The sequence below is a fragment of the Dendrobium catenatum genome, unplaced genomic scaffold (genome assembly GCF_001605985.2).
Source record: "Dendrobium catenatum unplaced genomic scaffold, ASM160598v2 fragScaff_scaffold_536, whole genome shotgun sequence".
NCBI classification, from domain to species: Eukaryota; Viridiplantae; Streptophyta; class Magnoliopsida; order Asparagales; family Orchidaceae; genus Dendrobium; species Dendrobium catenatum.
The window spans coordinates 292,949-317,582 of record NW_021318998.1 but is presented as its reverse complement, the minus strand read 5'-3'; the positions used below and the strand labels follow the sequence as shown (position 1 = coordinate 317,582).

General features: G+C 35.4%; 2 protein-coding genes across 3 annotated transcripts in view; both read left to right on the top strand.

Annotated features, from left to right (window-relative positions):
• Window positions 1-9,814, top strand: part of LOC110109340 (ubiquitin carboxyl-terminal hydrolase 14) — an 87,158-nt gene extending 77,344 nt beyond the window's left edge. Inside the window, exons 13-18 of the mRNA XM_028694654.1 lie at window positions 4,531-4,619; window positions 4,731-4,820; window positions 4,925-5,098; window positions 5,257-5,381; window positions 5,554-5,686; window positions 9,281-9,814. Of these exons, the coding sequence (XP_028550487.1) occupies window positions 4,531-4,619; window positions 4,731-4,820; window positions 4,925-5,098; window positions 5,257-5,381; window positions 5,554-5,686; window positions 9,281-9,459 (790 nt within the window). The 3' untranslated portion in view covers window positions 9,460-9,814. The remainder of the gene's footprint in view (window positions 1-4,530; window positions 4,620-4,730; window positions 4,821-4,924; window positions 5,099-5,256; window positions 5,382-5,553; window positions 5,687-9,280) is intronic.
• Window positions 9,815-12,456: 2,642 nt separating this feature from the next.
• Window positions 12,457-24,634, top strand: part of LOC110109324 (cryptochrome-1) — a 14,108-nt gene continuing 1,930 nt past the window's right edge. For both annotated transcript variants that reach the window (XM_020840340.2, XM_020840341.2), the window contains exons 1-4: window positions 12,457-12,954; window positions 17,998-18,216; window positions 18,998-19,704; window positions 21,128-21,912. In XM_020840340.2, the coding sequence (XP_020695999.1) occupies window positions 12,609-12,954; window positions 17,998-18,216; window positions 18,998-19,704; window positions 21,128-21,912 (2,057 nt within the window). In that variant the 5' untranslated portion in view covers window positions 12,457-12,608. The remainder of the gene's footprint in view (window positions 12,955-17,997; window positions 18,217-18,997; window positions 19,705-21,127; window positions 21,913-24,634) is intronic.

The window sequence follows — 24,634 nt, the reverse complement described above, 5'->3', positions numbered from 1 at the left end:
GGTCGGGTCGACCCGAACCCGAACAGTGTCGGGTCAATTTCGGGTTTGACCCGAACCCGACCCGTGACCCGAAATTGAGACTCCTAATGTTTGTGAAAAGGTTGGAGTAGCTCTAGTGGTAGATAAGATTAGAGAGAGTTGCCTTAGATAGATTGGTCAAATAAAACGCCGGCCTTCCGATGACTCGGTTAGGAAAATAGATGTTTTAGATTTGTCCTATGTTAAGAAAGTAGAGTTAGACCTAAAAAGACTTGGTTAGAAAATATTAGAAAAGACCTTTTTAATTAGATTTAAATGAGAATTTGACTCTTAATAGGACATAATGAAAAAAAAAAATGATTCATGTAGCAGATACCACATAGTGAGATAAAGACTTGATGATGTTGTTGTTGTTAGTGTAATTACTAAATGTTGTAAAATATTTATTTAATGAAAATAAATAAAATTATCTTAGATCACTACTTGATATGGTACTTTGAAATAAAATAAACATGAAAATTTTTCCAAATCCATAAGGCTAGGATAATTTTGACTTTGAGTGTAGCATTTAGCACTCATCAAGCAAATAAGAACAAATTTTGTATCTTGTCAATCTACTTCACTTGAAAGAAATTGACTTGATAAATTGAGACTTTTTTATCACCATAATCACCATCCAATATGAGCCATTGGTAACACTGAATTGAACTTGAAGGTATATAAAAACAAAAGCAATCTGACCTTATATCAAACTATATAAACCAACCTACAATAGGAAACCATACACCCTTTCTTAAGATCATTATCATATGCGTGTCTCGAGCTATTGTAATTACATAATAAAATATGATAAATCAATTAATTAAAATAAATAAGTTTTGCATTGGTCATTGATTGATGTAATACTTTCAATATGAATGAACATGCAAAATTTTGTCATATTTACTTCCAACAACAACATCAAGCCTTCTCACTATGTGAGGTCGGCTACATGAATCATTTTTCTCCATTGTGTTCTATAAAGAGTCATTCTCATTTAAATCTAATAAAGAAAAAATCATTTCTAATATTTTCTGTCTTTTTTGGTCCATCTCTACATTTCTTAATGTAAGCCAAATCTAATACATCTACTCTCCTAACCAAGTCAAATCATTTGTTTTGGAAAATTTTGACTCCAAAATTCGCATTTAACACTCACATCAAGCAAATTAGGACAAGTTTTGTGCTTCTTGCAAAGTAAAACGAGTCATTATAAACAAGTTTTTCATGCCCTTGAATAAGATATATTTGGAATCCATCATTAGCAGTGGATACAATATTATCATTTAGAATAGCCCTGAGAACAAGGTTTAGAATTGTTTGGTAGAAGATTGGATGTTGACAACATGAACTGGTGGGAAAACTAGCATTTAAGGAATTGATAGTAGGATAATGAAATAACGTCATATCAAAATCATTGAAAATTTGATTAATAACAAAAATTTCTAAAAAACATTTATGTATTAGTTTCAATCAAGGTTTAAAATTGCTTGATTAAGCCTCGAGGCGGTTTTCTTCCGTGAGGCGAGGCGTAAGCTTCGAGGCGGTCTGAGGCGTAAGCCTCACGGACACAGAATTACGTAAATGAGAAATTAAGGATTTTAGCAGGTAAATAATAGCAATGTTCTATCTTACTATAAAAACATCTAAATGATATATGAAAATAGTGGAAAGTAACAAAATAGATGAAATAAAATCATGTCTCAAAGTACAAAATCACAAAATATTAGTTCAACAAAACTCCTAAAGTACAAAGAACATATAAAATGCAATCATATCTCATCACTAAATGGGTCTTCAAAGGAAGATTTCTCCAATTGTATCTATGAATGTCATATCATCATCATCTTCAATATGACTCACTTTTCTCTTCCCTATTCAATAAGAGAAAAGATCATTATCATGTTAATTGCTCACTTGATATAAATATAATGCGATAGTGCGCGCGGGTAAGGACCGTGCGGGAGCTCTCTGTTTCGCGAACTAGAGCCTGCGGGAAGGAAAAAATCGGGAGGAGCTGCTGCCGTGCGGGTTTAAGGAGAAAAAAAACCTTCATTTTAAGTGGGTTGGCCCTAATCCCATGAGGCGTACGCCTCACCAAGAGTTGCGCAATTGTGCCTCTGAGGCGTGCCTAAGTCCAAGTGAGGCGTACGCCTCTGCCAGGGGTGGAATTGCGTAAGCTTCGAGGTGGTTTTGGGACAAATTGCACAGAGGCGCGCCTCTTATTGCGCAATTTTAAACAGAGGTTTCAATACGTAATAAACCCTGCCTAACATTTTATTTTTTTTGAGGTACTCGTGATCGTCTTTCTGAATTTTAATGCACCATAATTTTATCTTTAGAGTTAAACTCCATGGACCTCTCCTTCACATTAGTAGAAGGCTTATAATTGTTATAATTAGTCGGCATTTTTTGCAAATATAATTAGTCATGCATATGTTTTATAAATGACTTGTGCAAATATACTAGGCCTTGAATTTATAGTAAGGTGATAAGATCTGTAGACTTTTTTGATTGAAATCTTGTAACATTTTCAAATGAATTTGTGCCAATAGGCATATTGACAAATGAACCATGACACCCCAAGACTTAAATTAGAAGAATTGTTTATTTCATCTCTTGGTTAATATATCAATGTTTTTTAATAATTCATTAATATTAATAAGTTTAACGAAAGCAATGATAAATCTTATACAGCAAAACATTTATATATTCATTCATCAAAATTCAATTCACAATAGTAAGAAAATCAAGATTTCGTAGGTCATATCAAATACAATGCAACGAGTCTATCATGATTCTGTATAGGTAACTTATGTCATTTCATGTCTATCAATATACTTATCATATTAAGTTAGTAAATATCTATTATATGCATGTTGTACAATATCAAGTGTCAATGCATATATATCATATATTTCTATCACATGCAATGCAATATGTATATCATATATTTCATGTGTATCATATATAATTGTATCAATCTTATCAGTCATATTTTATGCATGTAACAGTCATATTCTATATCATGCGCATATCGTGTAATATTATGTCATTTATCCAAATTTTCATGTATGCTTATATCATATACATATGCATAAAAGCTAGGGCATCCGACACCTGTGGTACTTTTCTTGTATCCAATTATGTAGGCTAACCTTATAGGAATCAGTCTCAATTATATTAATCATGTTATCATAAATTAGTCTCATACCACATCACAAGTCAGCTGACTTTAATATAAGAAATCATCATATCCTATATGTCGGTGTATCATATCATACAATCAATTTTATATCTCCCTTTTCATGTTACTTAGGATTACATCACAAACCTTATTTAAAAGATAATCCGTCGGCTCACTCTCTTTTATAGGGTAATATGTCTCCAACTAACTTGAATAAGTCAATTATTTCCAGCCAATATTTCTTTCCTTTTACACACATTTATATCATATAGAGCATAATAGCAAATATTACATACATTCAATACAACTATCATTATACTTATTAATATCCTTGTAATATGTCGAAATAGTATGTATGACTAAATGAATAATAAATGTATCATATCATGTATTTCATGTTTAGATGCACTATACTGACTCATAATCATTTTATAGTATGTATTATATTAATTTTATTTAAAATAACATATAAGCAGAATCTCCCAATAAAGTTTCAATATAAATCAATCAAAATGTTCAGGGGAATGATATCTACTACATATAAAAAATTATATGATGAAAAATCACTAAAATGAGAGATATTGCTTTTTTACCAAATCCATAGGGGAAAAATTGACAAAACATTAATTTTCTTTTTTTTTACACCTAAATTTTTTAATCTATATTGACAAAACATAAAATCACTGAAAACAGAAGTAGGTTTAGGATTACTTACCATGATTATAATACTTTTCCTAGTTAGGGCGGTGAAAGATATCTACTCGAACCCTGCTTTCTTTCTCCTTTTTCTTTCTTATCTCTCTTCTTTTCTCTCCCTGTCTCTATCTTCTCTCACCTGGCAAAAACAAAATGGGGAAGGGGAGAGGGGTGGTAAGGGTGTAATATAAATGGTTTTAGATATTTTTATTTATAAAAACAAACTTTCAAACCTAGCGCCACAACGCTCCCTTAAATTTAAAAAAATCTGTGAGCTCAATATCATGGCGCCACCCAACTCAGCGCTGCAACACTCTCCCAGCCATATTTTTAGGAAAAATTAGTTTGAGGTTATTACATGAATTGTATGCATTCTCAAGTAATATCAAACCTCATTCAGATTTATCTTTTATCATTAAATGTAAAATCTCTCTTAACCATTTATTTCAATTTGCCCACTAGTTTTGATTGCAGTTGAAAATTTAAGTTGTATTGCCAATGCAGATCAATTCTTTATGTTTAATGTAATGATTGAGAATCGATCTAGTATTAGTCAAGTAAAGGTTGGCGTGATCATGCTTTTCAGATACTAAATTATTTTATTTATCTGTTCACGGATCATTCTGTAGGACCGCTGGTTTCACAACTTTCCCGGATTACCTGGTTCTGCACATGCGCAAGTTTGTATTGGAGGAGGGATGGGTGCCTAAGAAACTGGGTAATTTATTGCTTCATTTTGTTAGCTTTTGCTGGGATAATAACTTAATTGTTTTAATTTTTAGTGCAACTTCAACCTTACAGTGCTTTTTTTATTTTTTAAATTATTTAGATGTGTATATTGATGTTCCTGATATCATTGATATCACCCGTATGCGCAGTAAAGGTATTCAGTCAGGAGAAGAACTACTTCCAGAGAAAGGTTGGTTGACAATAAGTGTTAGAAGTTTTGACAGTTAATTTTGGAGAAGTTGAATTGTGATGTTTGTGTTGTTACTGTAGTAAACTTTGGTTGGTGTTCTGCAGCTTCCAGCGTTGATGAGAATAAAGCCACTCACATTGTCCCCAACGAGGATATTGTTTCACAGCTGGCAATCATGGGATTTAATTATCTCCATTGTCAAAAAGCTGCTATTAACACTTCTAATATTGGGGTGGAGGAAGCAATGAATTGGTTACTAGCGCACATGGATGATCCAGGTTTGACTTCAGATCAGTCATATATTAGTTTGTTGCCTTACAAATGGTTAATGTGATGGCCATAGGGAACCACCCAATCCCTCATCCTCTGAAGAAAAATTTCTAAGTTTCAGTTTCTGGGCATCGTGGCTAACTTATGTGCAAACTTCTTTCTCTAGATATCGATGATCCTATTCATTATGGGCCTCGAGATACTGGTATAATCATTGATGAAGCAAGTGTTGAAACGCTGATTTCATTTGGATTTGAAGAAGTGGTTGCTCGGAAAGCATTGAAGGCCTCGGTATGTAATTAATTCATCTTCCACTTTTGGGTGCTATATGGTGATGTTCGTGTAGACGACACGCTTCTTGACTTCTGATGGTCTTAGGCGCTAGTAAATTTGTTCTTGGTTGGTTCTGAGAGCATTATAATTTTTAAATATGTTCTACAATAGCCGGTTTAAATTTTTGTAGGGTGGGATCATTGAGAAGGCTACAGATTGGATATTTAATCATCCTGAAGCTACTTCCTCAACTATGGATACTGATGCCACAACTTCAAGCAACACGCAGACTATTGATGGCAGTGTCCCTGATGGAAATGGAAGTATGTTCCTCCTTTGTCACCCTCGTTCAATTATTTCTGCTTGATTATGTCTGTTAAAGTCTAATTATTTAGTTTCTTTCCAAATACTGTTCATAATCATACTCTGTTTTCTTGTTTTAAAAAGTTCAAAATGGTTTCAAACTAGGCTTTATTGCTATGATAGTTTTGGAAGTCATGCCAAATTATGATGATATGGTGGGAGCAGCTTTAATGTTTTATAATGGTAGCTTATAGTTTTCATATTGATTCTAGTTTCAGATTACTGGAATGAATGCGCTTGAAATGATTAATACTATAGACTACCAGAGCAATATTGGAATGCAATGATTGAGTGGTTTTGATTGTTTTTAGTCAATTTTTACCCTTGCCATTTTCGTGCCCTCGTTGGTATGTTGCACTTCAGTGCTTTCGTTTTGTCTTGATTCTGAATTCTTTAATGTTTCCACTAATGTAAATCGAGGATAGGATGTTGAAATTAAAGACAAAAAATCAAAATTCACGCTTCAGTAACTCTCAGTTTAAGCAAAGTTTCTCTCTTTTGATGCAGAAATCGGAAGCATTTACATCTTACTTCAAACAAGAATTTAAGGGCCATTAAAATTTGAAATTTACAAGACTGAGATTGAATGAAAATTGTATGGTGATTGGAATTCACACTGCAATAGGAAAATCAGATGATAGCTAATTTGATTAAATTCTAATTGCCCATGCAAAATCAATCACAAAATACATAGAGAAAAATAGCAAGGATAGAAATCACCAAATTGAAGATTCGGGCTTCATGCTGAGACAAATATGCTTGCGTTGCAATTTTTTGTCTAGATTTGTATTGCATTTTGAAAAATTACGTGCAACAAGCACACAAGTTTGTGATAAAACAAGAATTTCATTAAATAATTGATGTTTTATTGTATGCCTCATTGGTCTTAGTTATATATCAAAAAAAAAAAAAAGGTGGTCTATCAGAATCCTCAAATTGTGTCTAAAATTTTACATTCTTCAATTCAATTATCTTGAATCTTACTTAGTCCGTAAGTTTTCAATCCACTCTGCTCTAAACAAGAAGCATCAATGCCTACTACATAACCAAGACGAGAGAATAAAGAAAGCCAATAGTCAAACACTAGCTATAGTAGACAAGTCGCAAGTTCATTGGAAATAGGCTAATATAAGGAAAGCCAACAGCATAACGAAAACTTGCAAACGTTTTATAGAAAGTAAAACATTGCCAATTATCTTGACTATCATATGCCAATTAAATGCCATAAGACAGACAGAAGTTGCAGACCCCAGGCTATAGCGCATAAATTAGGAATTGAAAGAAACAAAAGCAGAACATTCCAAATAAGTGGTTAAACAGAACAGGGGAACCAGACGTGTTGAAACTAGAAATTATAAACAATTAAATTGGGGAATCCAATGTGAGATGAACCGGCTTGTTTTTAGTTCAAACAGTAAATCAAGTTGACCAAAGAATCAAAATGCTACAGATTCTGCGGCACACGAGATGAAGAACATAAAATAAACTTCTAGATTTGCATAAGTTTAACGAATAATAAAAGTTCAAACATGCACTGAAGCTGCATCATGTATAAATTTATTTTACATTTGCATGTGTTTGCGGATGGTAGTAAATCAGTTACATTTTTCATTAGCCACGATGTCTATTATAGCCCCTCCAACTAATGGGATAACCTTTAGAAACCATTTTTTCTTTTTGGACGATTGGTTGGGATGAATTATAATCCCAAGCTCTAATTGTGTTCATATAAATATCAATCTTTTTCATAAAAAGACTTCTCCCACATGTAAAACACATGTATTTCTTGAAGGTTAATTTTGTTTATTTCTTATTTATCTGATTAGCTCTTCTTGATTTTGTGGGAGCTTAGTCATAGTCCTTGCTGCGTGCTTCACTGTTTCATCCTCTTCCCCTTACATGGTGCGATGCTTTCATGCCTCTTATGCTGGCATTGTTGCCTCTGGGTTTTGCACTCACACCTATGATGCACAGAAACGAATACGACGACACGGATACAACATGACACAGACATGGAATACATCAATTATTGAAAATATAGGACACGGATATGGGTTGGACACGATATTATAATTTTTATATTTTAAAAATGCTGTATAAAATTGAATAAGTATAACATTAAAAATAATAAGTCATTTAATTAAAATTTGTGCTAAAAATGATTAAAATTTGGATGTCGAAAGTCATATGTTGATGTCATGTATCAAGCATCGAGAAACGAGCTAACAATGTTGTCGAGAGTCGAGCATCAATGCTATACAATAAGTATCGGGTGTCGATGTTAAGAGGGTGTTGGCCGTTGATGTTAAGATAACGTCAGACAAATATGAGCTATCAAGTTGTGGGTGTAAAAATTGCTAGCGTTGAGCATCAATGTCAAGACACTGTCAAACTTTGATGTTGAAATGATTTTGAAATGTTAATGTTGTAACAACTTTAGGCTTTTATGTTGAGATGACATCGAGCATTGTTGTGAAACCAAAGTCGCGACCCGCCAAAGAGAAATGAAAATTAAAAGTTTTGATTAATGGTTTATTAAGTGCGGGCGATTGATTTGGTGTTTTTGATAGGAAATAAAAAATTTAGTATTTATATTTTAAATAAATAAAAATTTTATATACAAGAGATTATATTTAAAAAAATTTCATAAAATATTTAAGACGCGTGTCCAATTTATTTTTAATATTTCTTTTAATCGGACTTGTGTCGGATGCATGTTGCGTCTGACATTGTATGCCTTTTTGAGGAGAAGTGACGGTGCATCGTAGACTCACCGACACTCATACCATCTTTAACAATTGTGTCTCGAGTGGTGTCCTTGATGTTGCAATTTGCCTCATAGTTTGTCAATTTATATTCAATATTTTGTGTGCAGCGTTGTGCTTCCTCGCTTCAATTGGCTCAAAATTGAAGCGAGGTATAACATCAGTATCCATGTCTTCTGGTTTGCTGATTGCACCTCCAGTAATCATGCATGGTATAACTTTTTCTTATGGTCGCTCCTACTCCTAGGATTTTGACTTATGTGGAACCATTCTCGACTTGTGCTCCTCTTTCATTTGTTAAAGCTACAGAGGGGTTTCACATAGATTCACTCTTAGATTCATTGCCTTGTTTGGATGCAAGTCCAATGGCTATGATTCACCCTGTACTTTCTCATAAATTTTTTTATCCCGATTCCCGATCCATCGTAAGCTTTTGCTCCTGATGATTATCCTGTTTTTGGGGGCATTGGTGATCCTAACTCGGTCTGTCCTTTGATGCTCGCATTTCTTTATGCCCACAAGTTGTGGATTAACCAATGGCTATAGAGCATCTGCTTCTGCTTTATATTGTATTGTTTTTATTTTTCTTTTAAAAAAATGTCCTGAAAATTGATTGATTAGGATATCCATTTGCTTGATTGGCTTGGTCTCATTTTCTCTGCTGACTATTTGATCTCAGTACTATTTTTTCTAGCGTGGTTTTAATTATTTGAATATTGCTGTTTACCATGACATTATAGATGATTAATTCCATTTATTAATTAAAAAAAAAAAAAAACTGCACTGCAGGGTATAAACTGTTGGCACTGGTTAGCCACATCGGCACATCAACTCATTGTGGTCACTATGTGGCCCATGTCCGTAAGGAAGGAAGATGGGTCATTTTCAATGATAGCAAAGTTGGCGCATCTGTTGATCCACCCATCGACATGGGTTACCTCTACTTCTTTGAAAGGTTCAACGGTTAAAACCTTCCTCCATGCCCGATTCGATTCGGCCATTTATAACAGTTAAATTTTGCTAGTTCAGTTATCAAAATTGCAATTCCATCTCTCCCCTAACATTAACATTGATCAAATTAAGTTGTATAGACTGTTTCACCTGCAGATATTTTTTGATTGTAAAGAATTCAAAAGTCACATCATTGTGATAATCTGAAACAATGAAGTCTTTTTTTTCTTTTTGAGAAAAGAAGGGAAGGTCATTCGAGCCCATTTAATTGGACGGGTGAGCATAAATGCATTGTACGCTTGGGATGGATTGATGAAAACCTTGGATTGAGATAAATGCTATTTTCACTCAATCAACCCTTTGACAAGTTTTTCTTAAGCATTGCTGATGGCGTTGGATCCACATCAGTCTGACCACATAATGTTTATATTATTTAGGTTTTGTTTGTTACGACTTTCTTATGGCTTCTTAAAACAGTATTTTAGTATAAAAATTTTAAGTTTTATACTAAAAATTTATTTTAAGAAGCAATAAGAAAGCCGTCCCAAATAAAACAAAACCTTGACTGTAGATAAGTTTTTTTTATGGAATATCTCAGCTGTAGTATTTTCATAGTGTAATTTGTTTTTGGATTTAATTTTGATCATAAATTTGGTTATTTCTTATAAATATTTTAAAAATGAATTTAAGGTAATTATCTAATTATACGGCAAGTTACTACGCATAAATTTGGTGGGGCTTTAGAAATAGAATGTAAGTATTAATTTGCCCGAATATTTTCTGTAAAGCTTGGTTTAAACCTAAAAGTTTTGGGTTAGTTTTTATTTTTATTATTAATTTTATTTCTGCTGGAACTCTTGAATTTAACTGAAATTGAAAATTTTGGAGCTGAAAACATCCGAAAAATGAATAACATTAGAGTAAAATTTCATTTTATATCATGCTCTTAATATCTATATATGAAACAAATCTCCGCTTTGGCTTTCAATAGTAATAAAACATCTTAAAAATGCAATCCATTATTGTTGCATTTTCTTTTTGTGGCGCTAAGCATCATAGAAGTCATATTAATTGTCGAAAGACTCGACTATTGAATTTGGAGGCGTTTGTTTACTTTTCAGCCATGTTGGAGGAATCGATTTCCAGGATAAGAGGATTGTGTACTTTGAAAGTTACAAGAGATTGTTAGGTTGCGGAGTGCAGATGGGGAGAATTGTCTGTATAAGCATTGGATATCTAGCGATATCCCTTTCGGTATCGCTAGGCCTTTCAGTATCACTAGGTATCATAGGATACCGCTAGATACTCAGTATTTATGTGAATAGTACGCACTCCCCATTTAATAATCTCTCGGGAGAAAGGAAGAGAAAAAGAGGGTAAGAAGAAAAGATTGAATAAAGGGAACAAGTGGCTGTGGCAGAGTGGCATGGCATTTTCCAGTACTGGACCACGTCACATTCTAAGCCTGAAGCCTCCATTGCCACTTTCATTAAGGAATACTGAATTGTGAAGCGTGTAAGGTCGACATGATAAGATCCACCTCACGTGCTCGTCCTTTTATATATATATATTTTTTTTTAATTTTCATTTTAAATCAAAATAATTAAAAAAAAATTTCCTCGTTGGAGGTTGATTATTGGGCCAAGATGATCTTTGTCCTCTCTTGATGAGTGTATGGTTGATTAGGAATTGATTGGCTTGAGGTGACTCTCATTTGCCCTCTACTGATATGTGAGGATAGTGTTGTTTTGATAATGGAGAATTCTTTCTATTTTTATGTATATATTTAATTTATTTTCAACATTATTGTCACTGTCATTAACTACGGTCATTTCTCCTATAATTTTTAAATACACTATAAATTCTCTATTATTATTTATCATTTTCACTGGCTATTGATTGTTTCATGTATTTTTTTGCTAAATTATAAATATATTTGTTATTTTAAAATAATGATTAAAATTACAATTTATTTATAAAGAATAACAGTTCGGGGTTTGTTGGTAGATTACGGTATCATATTTGCTAATGTTTAGCTTTAAAAAGTTTGCATTTTGGATTGGATTTGTGACCGCGCAACTTGAGTTAGTGCTCATTTTCTAAGACTTATCCATACATTATTTGAGATTTTTTTATTATATTTTTTATTAACTAGTTCATAAATTATTAATATGAATGTAATTTGTCATGCAAAAATATTGTCACAGTCATGCTTATCTTATAATACATATATCATCGTACTAATAATATAATTATACCAAAAATTTTTGATGTACGAAAATAGAAGTTGTCGTCTTAGTTTTTTTTTTTTTTTTAAAAGTGTTTGATGACTTAAAAATTCTTATATTTACTTTGAATAAGTGTTATAAATAAAATTTATCATGCGCTAATCTTAGAATAAATTCAATCGTTTTTAAATCCATTTTGAAATATTCTAATATAATCTCTCATCATATTAAAATCTTTTGTAGAACTATGCATCTCGGCTAACAGAGAGTTGCAAAGGCATAATTCTTTATATCTATCTTAAAATTCTATTTATTTACTATCTTTAAACATACAATATAATTAAGACTTAAATATGATATATAGTGCTTCATACTTATATAAGATAGCACGCGAAAGAAAAAAATAAAAAATATTTAAAATGAAATTATCATAATCGTGCCCATCAATATCTATTACAGCTAATAATCATAAGATTGAATATTATAAGAATAAATATTCAAATAAGCATCAAATAAAAATTTAAATTAATTTAAATTAAATTCTTTCATAACAAATTTCAATAAATAACTTATATAACATGAAGATAATTTTATTGAATATACTCATTCAATTAATAAATAACTATCATATTTCTTTAATTATGTAATTATCAAGTTTTCCAAAACCATAAAGTCGTAGGAGAGAAAGAGGAAAAAAAAAAATCAAAACGGAATAATCATTATTATCTCATCCCCAAATCTTCTAGCTGCATCCTTCTCCTCCACTCCTCCAAGCTTCCTCAACACAGCACTGGACTCTTACCTAATAGTTTCGTCGCTTTTTCCGCGATTTTCGCAATCCCAAAATCCGTTTTTTTATTTTGGTCTCCTCCGATCTCGCTTCCCACTTCCCTACACCAAAATTTGATTTTATTTTTCCTTCACCCAATTTACCAATCATGCCTCCCGCAAGCAGCACTAATGGTGGAAACACAAGTAATAACAACATCAGTATAGTGTGGTTCAGGAGGGACCTTAGAGTGGAGGACAACCCAGCTCTTGCTGCTGGTGTTAGGGCTGGATATGTGGTTTCTGTTTTCATTTGGGCTCCAGAAGAAGAAGGCCACTACTTTCCTGGAAGAGTTTCCAGGTGGTGGTTGAGCCAGAGTTTGAAGCATCTCGATTCCTCCCTTAGGAGCCTTGGGTCTAATCTTATTACAAAGAGGTCTTTTGATACTGCTTCAACTCTTGTTGATGTTGTGAATTCTACTGGTGCTACAAACCTTTTCTTTAATCATCTCTATGGTCAGTTCCTCTTTCTCTTCTCTGGAAAGGAAAGTTATTCAAAAAAAGCTGTCAAATTTGTTTATTATTGCTCTCTATTTTATGATTCAGTAAAGTACTGACTTTTGCCTATTGGGTAAAGTTTCTCCTTTGGTGCTGGCTTTGTTGATTCTTAATCTGTCTTTTGATGAGCCGACTTCACCACTTGTCTTGGATCCTTATGTTATGGCTGTGAAAGTCTTCAGTCGACTTTTGAGTTTAGTTTGGGATAACTCTTTTTTTTTTTTCAGATTGTGCTTTTTCCCAAATGATCTTTAATTATCAATTATCTTGGATATAGGTCGCTCTACTTAAGGCATACTTTCTTTACCTATTTTTGTTTTCAATTTGAAGTATCAATTGTTTTTATCATGTTTTGCTGTTTTTAGTTTTTTTTTTATCCCAAAATTTATTAGCAATTTGCCATGCATTAAATATTCAGTTTTTCCTGTACATAAACTTAAAATCAATAAAGAAATTTCTCGTGATTTAGTGTTTAAATTCTGGATTGTGCTATATGTAAAATATGGATTATTGCTCCTAGTATTAGGTGCTTGATAAGCTTTATCTTTTGTTTTGCTTTTTTTAAATGTTCCTCCTACCCTTTTAACACTTTTGTCCAAGTTTTAGCATATTTCTTTTCATATCCTACCACTATTCTGTTTATATGCACTAAACTTTTTTCATTTTTTTATGTCTTATCCTTGGTTCTCTCGCTACTTTATGTCATCGTGATTATAGATCTTATTTGCGGGATCCAATGTTATCCATGGAAATAGACCAATATTTTGTTAAAAAAATGGACCAGGCTCGAAGAACGAAGGAGAAGAGAAAGAGAAGCTATGTTTAAATGTCTTAGTGAATTGATTTATAAAAGGTCTGATCAAATCCCTTTGAATATACAAGGGCAAGTTGAATCAAGTTAATAATTAACAATTCAGAGAAGAGAGATTTTAAGGAAAGTCTTAAAGAGATTCAATGTATTAGATTTCAATACGATAGAGATTTATATAATACTTGATGTTGCATGTGTCTGTGCTTGCTAGTTCCCCATCTTTATAGTGCAAATCAATGTCTACATTACGAAATTGGACACATGGATAATTACCTAGAAAATACACAAACTGAACTCAGTGTAATTGACTATGTAATGGGTGAATCAGGTACAATTTTCTAATTGATGATAGTACCTTTGATGAGTTCATCTAGGAATAATCTCTAATTGTCTTTTGAGTTTTCACCCCCTTCCATGTTAGTTCTTTGTGGAATATGATTGTATTGATCAATAAGGCTATACTGTTGCCTTGGACTTTAATTCAGTAAGTCGAGCTCTCTAGGGGGGTTCAATGGGTAAAATTTTTATTCTCGTAGAAACATACTGCGGTGTTGTCTCCACGAGCGATGCGGCGCTGTATAGTTTGCTTGTTGACATACAGAGAGTGGAACGTTGCGGTGCTCCAAACCATGGCTCTGTGGCACTGCCAATGAGCATCACTGCGCTTCAGACTCCGGTGCTGCGACGTTGTTAGGCAGATTCGAGACAGAGAGTGGAACACTGCAGCACTCCAAACTCGGCGTTGCGGGCTGTGAACAGGCTGACAATTTTCTTTCTATTTTTTCATTAAGGGTTGTGTCCCTTGGTGGTTTCTGAATGTTTCTCTTTGTTTGGTTGTGCGAGAATAGTGCAAGGGTAAAGAGAGACATGGAGGGAGTGAGAGAGAAGAGAGATTTGTACTATTTCTCCCAAATTTTCATGGTGAATTTTTTGGTGTGGTGTAGGGTGGTTTCGTCATTTTTTTCCAGTTTCAGGTTTTTCCATGTTAAATTTTGCTTTTTTTTATTTCCACTGCAATTTTTTATTTCTTGTTTGTTTTGCTGTGTGGTTTTTATTTCCTCTACATTCCAAGCAATCGTAAGGCGTAACAAAACTAAAAAAATATAGTCAAACATAAATCTCACCTCACCTATCCTGATTTAACTTGCTAGGATCAAATGAGTGAAAAATAGCCTAGCTCAATCTTCCCAAAAAGTATGCTTGACACTTAAGTATCATTTAACATATTCATCATAAGCATTGAGATTGAACATAATTAAAATCAAATCATCAAATCAAATGCAAAGCCTCTAATATAATTTTCTAAATAAGTTTATAAATACCAAAGGAATTCAATTTATATCATCATCATACTCATCTTTTATAATATTTGACATTATACACCCAACATATTGTTGTATAAAGCAAACCGAGTTACCTGTCTGCTTGATGGGGACATCAGCAGCGATTTCGACAGATGTACCTCCAGGAGATGTCGGAGATCGACGGCCACGACCATGATCTATATTTTCATCATCTTATGTAGTAATTTATTTTTATTTCATGTTTTTCCGTTTTTGCCCTTATGGGTATTTGGTAGTTATTGTAGCCCAAGGGGCATTTTAGTACTTTACTTTCTTTGTCATTTTGAGGCCTATTTATATGGTCATTTTCTCATGTAATAGGAGTTTTTGAAAAATGAAAATTTGACATTTCATGTTCTCTTTGTGAGTGCAAACCTCCACGATCTCTTAGTGAGTTCGTAGGAGAAGCTAGATCTCTTTGTGAGTTCTAGGTTCTTCTTGTTCTTTTATATTTCTTTATTTCTCGAGATCTCGTCGTCGTCACGAAGGTTTGGGTGGAAGCAATTGTCGAAGATTGGAATTCGTTCTTCGAATCTCTAGAAAGTTCCAATTCCTCCTCCCTTTGCTCTTGCCGCTGCCTATTCCAAGCAGCCCAAAGCCGCCGACCCATTTTCTGCAGCCTCCCGCCGACAGCCACCCGCCGGCCAGCAGCCAACCTCCCGCCGGCCAGCCCAGCAGTCCCAACCCGCCCACATGTTTTCAAATTTTGAAATCCCATGCCAAGGCTTTAATTTATTTCCTATTATACATCTCCTTCTAATAGGAAATGTGGCCTGTTTTATTTCTTTGCATTTAACGGGAAGTTTCCAATGGCTAGAAGCTAAAGCCATTTAGGAAATCTTTCTGTAGAGTAAATCTGAGAATCGATTCTCAGATTTATTAATTCCGTAAGTTTCTCAAGAGAGGCCACATCACTATTTTGGTTGCTCTCATCTCTCCATGGGGCCGACCACCTTCTCCTCTTTTATCTCTCCAATCCCCACCAATCAATACTCAAATATCTCCTAAATTCCTCCCCATCTCTCACAGGATTTCAGTTTTATTTCAAATTTCAAACTTGAGATTTGAAACAAATCTTCCCTGTCTCCTCTAAATTAAAAATCTGAAATCAGATTTCAGCTTTCTTCCCTCCCACTAAATAACATCTATTTTCCTTCTCCCTCCACCACCCCAAGACCTGCCACCTCCTATTCCCTCTCGGGTACTCCTTCAATCCTAGGCAATAATGCATGGCCGACCCCGAATTTGAATGGGGACTTGTGTTCGACGCTCACGGCAACCTCGACATCCAACGATCGCTGTTCTTCGATGCGGGATTTGATTCCGACGACGATACCGTTGGAGCCTACTTGGATCGGATCCTACCGTCTCGCATAATCGTCATCGACAAACAACGTCCCGACTCCGAGTGGATCATTGACGGCCGCCCACCCGCTTCTCCAACTACGGCTTCCTTCCCGGCGACGAGTCCTCTCAAGATCACTTGTCTATTAGTGGCATCGCTAAGCCTACTTACAATTTTTCTCCGCTAGCCACCACTTTCAAAATGAGCGAAAGACTTCAAGGTGAATGATCTAGATATTAAATTTGGGGTTTTTGATTATTGCTAGCTATTTACATTATTTAAATTTTGGTGTTATTTTGTGAGGCTCCTCAACTCTGTACATGTAATTTATTGTCATTGCTTAATCTATCTATGTCTTATTCTCAAACTCAACTTGAGTAAACAAAGAGTTTTGGTAGCAAGCTAAAAGTCATTGCTTCTATTAATTTCCTAAGTGCAATTCGTGATTCACCGCATGTTGTTTCACATCACCACTATTTCGCATGTCCCTTTTCTTGGTATTGATTATAACATAATGATGTGCCTTGTTAATGGAACATGATACATGTAATTGTGAATGTGCGACTGTTCATTTATGCCTTAGACATAGTTAGACAGGTTTATGGTTGAAATTAATGAGGATTAACCTGAAATCATTTCAATCAATGATTATATAACTTGCATAAATCTTTTATAATTCATTGCATTAACATAAACATTTTTCATTTCATAATGATTTATGTTAATGATTAAACATGATATATATAAAATAATCATTTTATACATTATATATCATTAAGCAATCTTTTGTTTGAAATTGATGAGGATTAAACTAAAAATAATTGGATCAATGATCATATACTATGTATGGTGTAAAATAAATAAATAAATATACTATGTATGGTGTGCATGAACCCTTTTGGTGTTCTTGGATGTCTTTAATATGCTAAATATGCTGAAATTTCTATAAATGCAATCATAATAAGTCAGGTCCCATAGTTAGGGAAGTCATAAATTATTTAAACTTTAGTCATATGAATCATTTAATTTTTATTTTAGAAGTTGAGTGTCTCATGTGGATAATTAGGTCCTCCTCACAACAGGCTTACTTACGTTTTCCTCAATGAAGTCTCGATCTTTTATAAGTGGCATTTCCTTCAGTCTATGGTAGCTGTAAAAGCCCCACCGCCTCAGCTATTCTAGAAAAGACCTCGCAGCTACAGTAACTGTAATCAGAGAACTCTTGGGATTTGATTTAATTGCTAAGTTATTAAATTACCTATTATAGGCACGTTATTTATTTATGTATTTATATATCAATATGGTAGAAATGGAGTATAGAATTTAATAAAAAGAATTTTGATTAATTTTGAGATGTTTGAAAAGTAGGGTAAAAAATAAAAATATTGCCTTGTCTATTTTTCTATGTCAACCACAAAAGATAGAACAAACACATTAAGATTTGGCACTTGTGATATTCTGCTGTTGCTATGCCCGTAATTTCCCTTGTTTTTGTCTTGCAGATCCTTTATCTCTTGTGAGGGATCACCGGATCAAGGAGCTTCTGTCTTCTCGAGGTCTCACTGTTCGATCTTTTAATGCTGATTTACTTTATGAACCATGGGAAGTTGCAGATGAGAATGGTTGTCCATTTTCAACTTTTGAACCATTCTGGAATAAATGCCTTAACATGCCATATGATCCTGCAGCTCCCCTCTTACCACCAAAAAGGATTATATCAGGTATATTTGATTTAATTTTCTTGAGTGTGTCTTCTAGCTTTATTTTTGCCAACATATCTAATAAACCGAGTTTGCATATCTATGTTCCCCTATTTATTTGCTATCATGGTGAAGCTTCTAAGAAGCGAGAACGTCTCAAGCACTTCTTATGAACTGCTACCTGGAAGAAATTTTGGAAATTATTTTTCAGACTACCTCCATTGATACAAAAGTCACTCTATGAATTTGGATTGCTCTTGTTCCTAGCTGTATTAATTCTGTTGAACTTGAACCCATTACTAGTATGTTGAACTCGTTCAAGAACTGAGACTGATACTTACTTCAGCCTAGGAGGGGCTTCTCTTGAAACATTTGAATGTAGGAAGCTTAATTTGAGGGGAACAAGGAATGGAGAATTTGCTCAATCCAATTACCCAACGGTTAATTTCTATGTGGTGTTAATTCAAAACCACAGTTCTCCCTTTGTTAGTTTCCTCTTTAAATTAAAGCTTACTGAAGCCATCTTGAATTTAGTAGTTGCATGGATGGTGAGATTGATCTCCATAGAGCTGTATAACCTGTTTTCTAGTTTGGTTTTGCAATTACATGATATAACATGCCTTTTCTGATGGAGGGGATCCTAGTCTCCATTATATTATACTTTTGATTTTGTTGATAAAACATTTTATATCAATGATTCACAAAATAATAATAAAATGTATTTAATTTATTTTTTGAATGTTTGTAACTTAATATTCCATTGTTGTTACACAATATGTAAAAGTGACTGGCATTTCTTCAGGTGATGTGTCAAGGTGCCCCTCAGATACTCTTGTTTTTGAGGATGAATCTGAGAGGGGAAGTAATGCTCTTCTTGCAAGAGCTTGGTCTCCAGGATGGCGGAATGCTAATAAGGCGCTAAATGCTTTTATCAATGGACCATTGATTGACTACTCGGTGAACCGAAGAAAGGCAGATGGTGCAACAACCTCTCTCCTTTCTCCTCATCTACATTTTGGTGAGCTCAGCGTTCGAAAAGTCTTTCACCTTGTCCAGATCAAGCTGCTTGTATGGATTAATGAGGAAAACGAATCTGGAAAAGAGAGTGTAAACTTGTTTCTCAAGTCTATTGGCCTCCGGGAATACTCTAGGTACTTGAGTTTCAATCATCCTTTCAGCCATGAAAGGCCACTTTTATCACACCTCAAATTTTTTCCTTGGGTTGTTGATGAAAACTACTTTAAAGCATGGAGGCAGGGTAGAACTGGTTATCCTCTTGTTGATGCTGGGATGAGAGAACTTTGGGCCACTGGATGGCTACATGATCGAATTCGTGTGGTTGTGTCCAGCTTCTTTGTGAAAGTATTGCAACTTCCATGGAGGTGGGGAATGAAGTACTTTTGGGATACACTTCTGGATGCTGATCTTGAATGTGATGCTTTAGGTTGGCAGTATATATCCGGTACACTTCCGGATGGTCGAGAATTTGATCGTATTGATAACCCTCAGGTATTACAATTTTTAGCAGGATTTTGTTGTTCTTTTTCTTGCTAGCAATCTTTCAGTTGCTTATATTGGTTGTATGGTTCACTGACATTTGCTATGTTTTTTATTATTTTGTTTCAAAAATGACATCTACTATATAATATTATTCTATTTATAGAAGTCATCTGTTTGATTTCGTAACAAAAATAAGAAGTATGAACTAAGGAATGCATGAATTAGAAGGATAGTTGGGCTAGTGACAATGATGAAGATGGTGAAGAAGAAGAAAGATGATGATGATGACATTTGATCATTGAAACTATTGTCCAGTTCCCTTTCTAGTTTCCCCATATCTTCTTGCTATTCATGAATCATGGTAAATACTTGTGTTTCATTGCCTTAATGTGAACTCTTAAAGTTTGAAAATAGTGCAATTTTATGTCATAATTTCCAAGGTTTAAAATTGCGTAAATAAGCCTCGAGGCGTTTTTCGTCCGTGAGGCGAGGCGTAAGCCTCGAGGCGGTGTGAGGTGTAAGCCTCATCGACGAAAAATTGCGTAAATGAGAATTTAAGGGTTTTAGCAAGTAAAAAATAGTAAGATTCTATCATACAATAAAAACATCTAAATGACAATTAAAATTAGGGGAAAGTAAAAAATAGATGCAATAAAATCATGTCCTAAAGTACAAAACCACAAAATATTAGTCTATCAATGTGGGCTCCGAAAAATTCTAATTTTTGGGATGTGTGATCCCGGGGGAATTTTCAGAAGGCAGATTGGGTTTTAGATAAGACACTACCCAGAGATTTCGCCCTCATTTAGTGAGGACTTTTTGATCTGAGTTCTTGTTTCCTATAGGCGCAAGCCCCTATAGTTAATTACCCCTGTACTGAGCGGTTTTGAGCATATATTTGAGGCATACGCCTCAGCCAGAATTGCGCAATTGCGCCTCTGAGGCGCGCCTCAGTCCAAGTAAGGAGTACGCCTCTGCAAGGAGAGGAATTGCGTAAGCTTTGAGGCGGTTTTGGGTCAAATTGCGCAGAGGCGCGCCTCTTGTTGCGCAATTTTAAACAGAGATAATTTCTTTTCATTTGAAAAACTTATTAACCATGCAGATTAAACAATCACCATGAAGAAAGGTAGCCATATTCTTGTTGAAAAATAAAGATTCAAGAGTTTTTTTCCTTGCTAAGATGATTTATTATTTTTCAGATTTCATGCACCAATTTTTTTTTCCTTCTCATACTTAAACTCCTCGAGAAAGCTCCAAATAAAAGCTAGAAATATACTAAAGTTCGAAATAACATATGCCTTTCTTGCAAGTTTTTGTTCTTAAACCATGTTGAGCACAAGCAACCATTAACTAATGTTGTTCTTTATGTAAATGTTTAAGCTCATCGTAAAACTTGCTTCACAATTTTGGCTCCAACCCTTGATACCTGCAGTTTGAGGGCTACAAATTTGATCCAAATGGAGAATATGTCCGCCGCTGGCTTCCTGAACTCATCAGGCTACCAACTGAATGGATACACCATCCATGGGATGCGCCTGAACCTGTACTCCAGGCCGCTGGCATTGAGCTCGGTTCCAACTATCCTCTTCCCATAGTAGAAATATCTGCAGCCAAAGAAAGAATACAAGAGGCTCTTATTGAAATGTGGCAAATTGAAACTGCTTCAAGGACTGCCATGGAGAATGAAACAGAAGAGGGTCTTGGCGATTCTTCTGACTTACCCCCTTTTTACTATCCTCAAGAAATAGATATGGAAGCGGATCCCGAGCCTACTAGGGCTAATAATCTCCAGACAACAACAAGGAGGTACATAGATCAGATGGTACCAAGCATAACTTCTTCGTTTGTTAGAAACGATGAAGATGCGATCTCTGTAGATATAAGCAGCACTAGGGAAGATGGCAGAGCCGAAGTGCCGACAAATGTAAATTTTGATGACCAAACTCATGGAGCTACTGATCAAGATGGTGCTGCAGTGGTGAGGAATAATGCGGTTTTAGAGTTCAACCCTGCCAGGTTGCAGAATAGATTGGAGTTTTCAGAGGAGTCATCCAGCAGCTACACAGAAAGAGATGGAGGACTGGTTCCTGTATGGTCCCCTTCGAACCTATCTGAGCATTTCATCTCTGAAGAAACAAGCGTCAGAACTAGTGCTTATTTGCAAAGGCATCCCCAGTCGCATCAGATGATGAACTGGAGGCAGATTTCACCACCACTGTGAGTTCTATAAAGTGTTACTTTATTTTTTGATAGGCTGTGTTTGTTTTCTAGGAATTTGAGCGGAAAGAAAGAGAAAAAAGTTTGAAAAGCTAAAATCAATTGCTGCAAATTCATGATAGCCTCATATCTTGTTGCAATTTCAATTCATTTCTTGTGCAATCCAAACAAAGCCTTGATGTTGATTTAGCATATTTTAGGGCTGTTTTAGTATAAAAAATCTCCACCTTTTCCTTCTCCTGTTAGGATTCATTTCACTTGTTTAAAGGTGGTTTCCACTTTAATATAAATTTCTGTCAGACATTGAACGTTAGGGATGTGAATGATTAAATCTTGAGCCAATCTTCTTCCGGCTTAAGATTTTCTTAAAGCCATTCAAGCCAACCTTGCGTTGATTTAAACTTAGATATAGGCTGATGTGGGCTTTGAAACAGACTCACAAGGCATTTTAGAGTTAAAATAGAGGTCATCAGGTAGCAACGACCAACAAATTCTAATGCTAGATATTTGAGAATTAATAAAAAGTAGATTAGAATATATCCTAGAGATTTTCCCTACATGGTATGAGGAATGAAACATAGGTTTTTTGGTTATGAGGGATCAATGTTTCCCATGGGCGTAACCGCCGGTGAAAGTTTCCTACGCGATTTTTTCCGGCGGCCCAAAAACCGCCGTAAAGCCGCTGGTAGTCCAAAAAACCGCCGGTTAATATAGACTAACCGCCGGAAAAAACCGCCGGATTTCGGCGTTTTTCCTGTAGTGAGAACACTTTTGAATGAGGAGCTTTGCATAAGGTCTATTTTAACAAGGAATAAATGTGCTATTTAGCATAAGGTTTGGAGATTGAGATCCATCATTAGAGGGGATGTTGGATATCAATGTATTAGAATATCGTCCAAAGAAAGGATCAATAAGTCCTTGAGGCTAAGAAGGCGTATAAGTTCAACTTTGTAGTGATTTAGGAAGTTGTATCGATTTTTGATGAGAGAATGTTGACACCTACACATCAAATCAAGTAAAAAAGAGATGGAAATCGGCGATCCAAGCAATGCGTGCATCGATGCGACACATCACTTGAAGGGTCAAACAACCCCCGATTGCTAAACGGACTGCGTCATTGCAATGAGGATGTCGAGTTCATCTAAGAGGGGGACCCCTCATAGTCATTGACGTGCGATGTGTGTTGGGGAGATCAATGCGGGTCCTGAGGCAATGATGTACAAATCAAGGAAATTGACGCGCAACGTCGCCCAAAGAACCTCCGATCACAAAATGGACTTTGTCGTTACGATCGGAATATCGACAATACCCAAAATAGACCATTATTTCACTCAATGAAAGTCGCATGTGCAAATCAGCGTGAGTTTCAAGACAATTGAACGTAAATCAAAAGTTTGGGCGATTAATTCATTTCCTTTATCTCAGAATTTAATAGTAATAATAATAACGTATTGTTATTATTAAACTATTTGATGAATAAAATTAATATTAGACTAGCAGTTAATGCAAATCGCAATCCAATTACCTCGGATCATTATGTCTAAATCCCTGAAAACCTGTTGATATTCGCGTCTTCTCGCAGGATTTCCACGCAAATCACTTTGTCGAGTGCCTCACCTCGTAAATTGAAACAAAACGAAGAGCTTCAGGAGTTTTTGCTGACTTGCAAATTGCTGAAATCCCCTAGCTACCTCACGAACTCCCTCTTCCGATCGAACTCCTTGCTTTGGATCTCACCCGTCCGTCCTCCCCAACATTCGAAGTCCTCCCATCCAAACACCTCTTAGGGCCGGACTCTTACAACCGCTTCAAATTCAGGACAACTTCCTTGTTGGAACCAAACACCTCACCTGCAGCAAGCCAGCTCGACACCTATAGCTTCCACCTCTAGCCCACACCAGCCGACTTCCCTTTGCACCAGACGTCCCCTTGCCGAAGTCAGGATCACACAAATAGCCATAATAGGCCGGCCTTCCTCTTGTCAATCCACAGCTACTCACATGCATGAGCCGACCCCTCATGCCCGACTTCCTCAACCCATCGCAGCATCCTCACATTTCCCTTCCTCAACTCACCTGATCTCCCCCTTAGCCGCAAACCACAACCGGCCTCCCTCACACTCTAACGCCTCCAAAACCGCAGCCTTCTGATCTCCCCCTAGCCTCAAGAGCTCCGACTTGTCCGGCCCTTTCCCTTGGCATGATCGACTTCAGCACCGACCATGTCTCTCTCTCCAGCAGCCGAGTATTCGATACCTCACCCAAGCCAACCTGCTCCCATTCACGTGAACACCTATCTTTTTTCTTCAATCAAGCACTTACAGCCACAGCCAATCCATTTCCCCTCTCTATAGCTAAACAACACCAAAACATTCCTCTTAAAAGTACCTCTCAAACACCAATCCAGCCCATCTATAAGCCCATTCCTGCATCCTCCTCTCCACTCAATCACAATCGAAACCCACACATCAAACAATTCTCCTATTCCCACTCCAAAGACCATTGCCTCAGACCACTAGACAACCCCTCTTCAATGTCAAGCCCACTCCAATTCATCCACCAAACCAACATTTTTTCACTCAACCCAAGTCCTAGACAGTAAGCTTCTTCCCTTTCTCTTTTGTTTTATTATTTATTTGGTATTGACTATTATTATTAGCTAGATTAACGTTGGTATTTGTATCAATTATTCAACAGCATTCATGTCTTGTATTATTGTTGCT